Below are 3,163 nucleotides of genomic sequence, written 5' to 3' on the forward strand. Positions count from 1 at the left end.
GGGCGGTCCGATCCCCGCCCACCCCAGCACGGAGCGGTGGCGGCTGCTTCCCGGAGGGGATGGGGGGAACACACAGCAGCTCCGGACTCGGACCGGGACCACCCCCACAGCCCCCCCCGCCCACTCACCAGCTCAGTGCTACTCGCGACGCTCCTTTCGAGGCCGCTCCCCCCTTCGCTTTTATGGCCCCGGGTCCCGCCCGTGCGCATGTGACCGCGTCCCACCCTACCGGGGGCGGCCCGAGAGCAGCGACCGACGGCGCAGATCTTCCCCAGCGGAACAGGCAGTTCCACGCCTCTCGGTCCCCCCCCAAGCCGCTACCCACGGCTGTCAGACTCTCCCCACCTCCCCTCGCTGCCCCCCGACGTGAAGATGCCCGCACAGCCCCGCGCGCACCGTGGGAAGCGGAGACGGTGATAACGGGGCCGAAGTCCGCTGCCACCCGACGGCGGGTCACAGTCCGGGGACACTCGGCCACCTCCGCACCCGGATGGAGCCAACCCCGGCTCTACGTGTCCCCCCTCCCTCCCCCAACTCAATGTGAGGCACAGAGCGATGGGTTGGGATTGTTTGGTTTGTTTCTCTCTTTTGTGTGCTCCAAAAGCTGCTAAGATAAGGAATCCTGATGCCATCTCAGGGCAAGACGGGTGTTTTGCACGTGCCACCATCCCCTTGCCTGCATCACAGATCCCACACCGGGCCACTGAATCCATCCTGCTGCTGGCCCCATTGGGGTTGGCTTCCTTCTGCGCAATCACCGAGCACAGTGCTCACCCCGTGTCCCACACAAACACACCCATTCCATTTGGCCATCTCGATGGGACAATCCTCAGGGTATTCCACGAGGACGGGAGCAAAGGGTCCCACAATCCATGGCAGGGCTGCGTGCTGCCCCACGTACTCCAGGAGCTCATCGATGCTCAGCTGCGCTTGCAGCACGCGCTGCCGGCTCTGCTCCAGCACCATGCCCGACAGGTCGTGGAAGGAACAAGCACGGGACAGGGAGCTGTGCAATCCTTCCACGCCGTGCCTCACGTGCCCCACCGTCTCCTGCACGCCGCTCGGCAGCCCTCGGATGGGGAGGTGGGCGCAGGCAGCCCGCAGCTGCTTCAGGAGCCCTCGCAGCATGGCCATGGTCCTCACCTCCACCTGGAAAGCAGCAAGAAGGCAGCGCTGCTTGGGCACAGCCCCGACCCCATTGCCTTACACCCTGCTGAGGAGCAGCCCTCCTGTACCTGCTTGTCCTCCATAGGTGCATCATCCTGCAGGCTCCACTCCAGCCACATGCGGTGCAGGTGCTGCCGGGCGCTGTGCAACGAGCCGTCCACGCCGTGCCGGCCCTGCTGGATCTAATGGATGGAAAGCACCAAGAGTGCACTGCTGTGATCCAGGTGGGGATGTGGGGATGGCTGCAGCCTTACCAGCTCGATGATGCGGTGCAGGCGGCTGAGGGCTTGCTGTGCACTGTGCTGGGCCCACCGCAGCTCACCCAGGGACCGCCGCAGTGCGCGGTGCTTCAGCTTGGCTGAAAGTGAGCCCACCCGCACCATACAGCTCTGCCGCCTCCGTCGCTGCTCCCTTGAGGTCACCTCGGTGCCATCTGCTGCAGGGTGATGGTGAGAGCTGCACAGGGTGCAGAGCATCCCCAAGGATGTGCCCTGAGCTCTGTGTCACAAACGCAGGGTGTTTGGTTCCAAGTCACTGGAGGTGTCCCCTCCACCCCTGCGGTCACCTCTGCGGTGACACAGCGCCAACTCTGCCCACCACTGCCCTGTGCTGAGCTATAAATACCCAGCTCATGCAGGCTGGTGGCACAGGGCTATATTTGCTCTCTCTTTTCCAGGTGAGAGTTCACCCACTGCTGCTCTACATGTTTCCCCATGCAGGGAACATCGTCTGAGTCACGGTGGCTCTGCGAGGCTCAGCGCTGCCCTGGCAGAGGGGTGAAGGCTGCTCTGCAGGTGGGACTTTCAGTGCCCACACCCCCATCGTGGCACCCAGTGCCCACAGTACCAGAGCAGTGCTGAGCCCTGGGGATGGGGTTCAATCCCAACACGGGGTTACACCCCGTAAAAAGAAGGAGGTGGCTCAGCACAGGGCAGTGGACACTCACCCAGCCCCTCATCCATCCCAGGCAGGTAATGCTCCACCAGCTCCTCCGACTTCTCCAGCACCGTGTCGGTCCCGTTTGCCAGCAGCTGACCCAGACGGGTGCCCACAACGGTGCCGACGTTGCAGCTCAGCATCCTCCGTGTCCTCTCCACTCTGCCCTGCACGGCCCCGTAGGCCATTCCCACAGCACCGCTCACTGCTTCCCGCACACCCATCACTGTGCACAACACCAACTGCCTGGTCCCTGCCACCACCTGGAGAGCACAGAATGGGGCAGTTTGTCCCAGCAGTGCATGCAAGGCTGGCCTGCCCTATAGGGACATTACCTTCTCAGTGGGTTGCTGCAGGATGGGCAGCTTCTCCTCCAGCTTATCCAGCCCTTTGCACGCGTATTCATTAGCAGTGGATACTAAAAGCCAACCCCCAAAAAAATCAAATGTGATTTGATCCATAACACTCCCCATCCCCGGACCTGTGGAGTGCCCCACTCACTCTGCGGCTCCAGCTTGGTGAGGATGGGCTGAGCCCCACTCAAGGCTGCTGCTGTCAGAGTCTTCACCCCCTTCTCAGCAGCATCACACACAGAGCAGATGTAGGGGTGGCTCTTCTTGGTGGAGCTGTAGGCACTGGACACGATGCTGCAGGCAGAGCTCACCAGGGGCAGGCTGGCCACCCGCCCCACCACGCTCTGTTGGAGGGTGGCAATGGGGACCAGTGAGATGGGACCACGCAGTAACCCCCAGCCCATGGGCCCTCCTCATAGCCCTACCTGCAGCTCTTTTCGTGCTGGTGCCGCATTGTTGGCTGACATCGCTGCGATGGAGAGAGAAAGGACACGTGGTGCTGAGCACTGCAAACTCATGGCACGAGTGGAAGGCACGGGGAGGCCACTGAACCGCTGGGGATGGGGATTTCAGGGGGGTGGATGAGGGATTGGATGGGGCTCCGTTCTGAGGCTCACCTCCCACCCCAGCGGGACGCAGTGGGGTTCGGTCTCGAGGGATGGAAGCGGGGTTGGATCCCTGCGGGAGGGGGTCCCTGGGGACGGGGT

At 63.2% G+C, this 3,163-nt stretch overlaps 2 protein-coding genes across 4 annotated transcripts in view; both read right to left on the reverse strand.

The window, feature by feature from the left end:
• The window catches only part of SEMA6B (semaphorin 6B), a 6,287-nt gene extending 6,078 nt beyond the window's left edge, over positions 1-209 (reverse strand). The window contains exon 1 of the mRNA XM_010724982.3: positions 143-209. Within this exon, the coding sequence (XP_010723284.1) occupies positions 143-209 (67 nt within the window). The remainder of the gene's footprint in view (positions 1-142) is intronic.
• Positions 210-564: 355 nt separating this feature from the next.
• Positions 565-3,157, reverse strand: LOC100550721 (perilipin-3-like). 3 transcript variants are annotated; one of them, XM_010724948.3, is made up of 8 exons: positions 3,074-3,157; positions 2,882-2,925; positions 2,605-2,800; positions 2,439-2,521; positions 2,114-2,366; positions 1,422-1,603; positions 1,236-1,349; positions 565-1,149 (listed from the first exon to the last, which is right to left on the reverse strand). In XM_010724948.3, the coding sequence occupies exons 2-8, from the start codon at positions 2,921-2,923 to the stop codon at positions 682-684; spliced, it is 1,338 nt and encodes a 445-aa protein (XP_010723250.1). In that variant the 5' UTR covers positions 2,924-2,925; positions 3,074-3,157; the 3' UTR covers positions 565-681. The 3 variants fall into 3 exon arrangements, with proteins under 3 accessions (XP_010723250.1, XP_019465610.1, XP_010723249.1); XM_019610065.2 differs by lacking the exons at positions 2,882-2,925; positions 3,074-3,157 and having other exon boundaries at positions 1,422-1,600; positions 2,605-2,872; XM_010724947.3 differs by lacking the exons at positions 2,882-2,925; positions 3,074-3,157 and having other exon boundaries at positions 2,605-2,872.
• Between the last annotated feature and the right edge of the window lie 6 nt (positions 3,158-3,163).

Source organism: Meleagris gallopavo, chromosome 30 (assembly GCF_000146605.3).
Source record: "Meleagris gallopavo isolate NT-WF06-2002-E0010 breed Aviagen turkey brand Nicholas breeding stock chromosome 30, Turkey_5.1, whole genome shotgun sequence".
NCBI lineage: Eukaryota > Metazoa > Chordata > Aves > Galliformes > Phasianidae > Meleagris > Meleagris gallopavo.

Excerpts from the sequence above, each read along its gene's own strand:
- LOC100550721 (XM_010724947.3), bottom strand. The coding sequence starts at position 2,860 with ATGGGCTGGGGGTTACTGCGTGGTCCCATCTCACTGGTCCCCATTGCC. Across the intron at positions 2,522-2,604 it reads CACCAAGCTGGAGCCGCAGA|TATCCACTGCTAATGAATAC; the intron begins GTGAGTGGGGCA and ends GTTGGCTTTTAG. Across the intron at positions 1,604-2,113 it reads TGGGATGGATGAGGGGCTGG|CAGATGGCACCGAGGTGACC; the intron begins GTGAGTGTCCAC and ends ATCACCCTGCAG.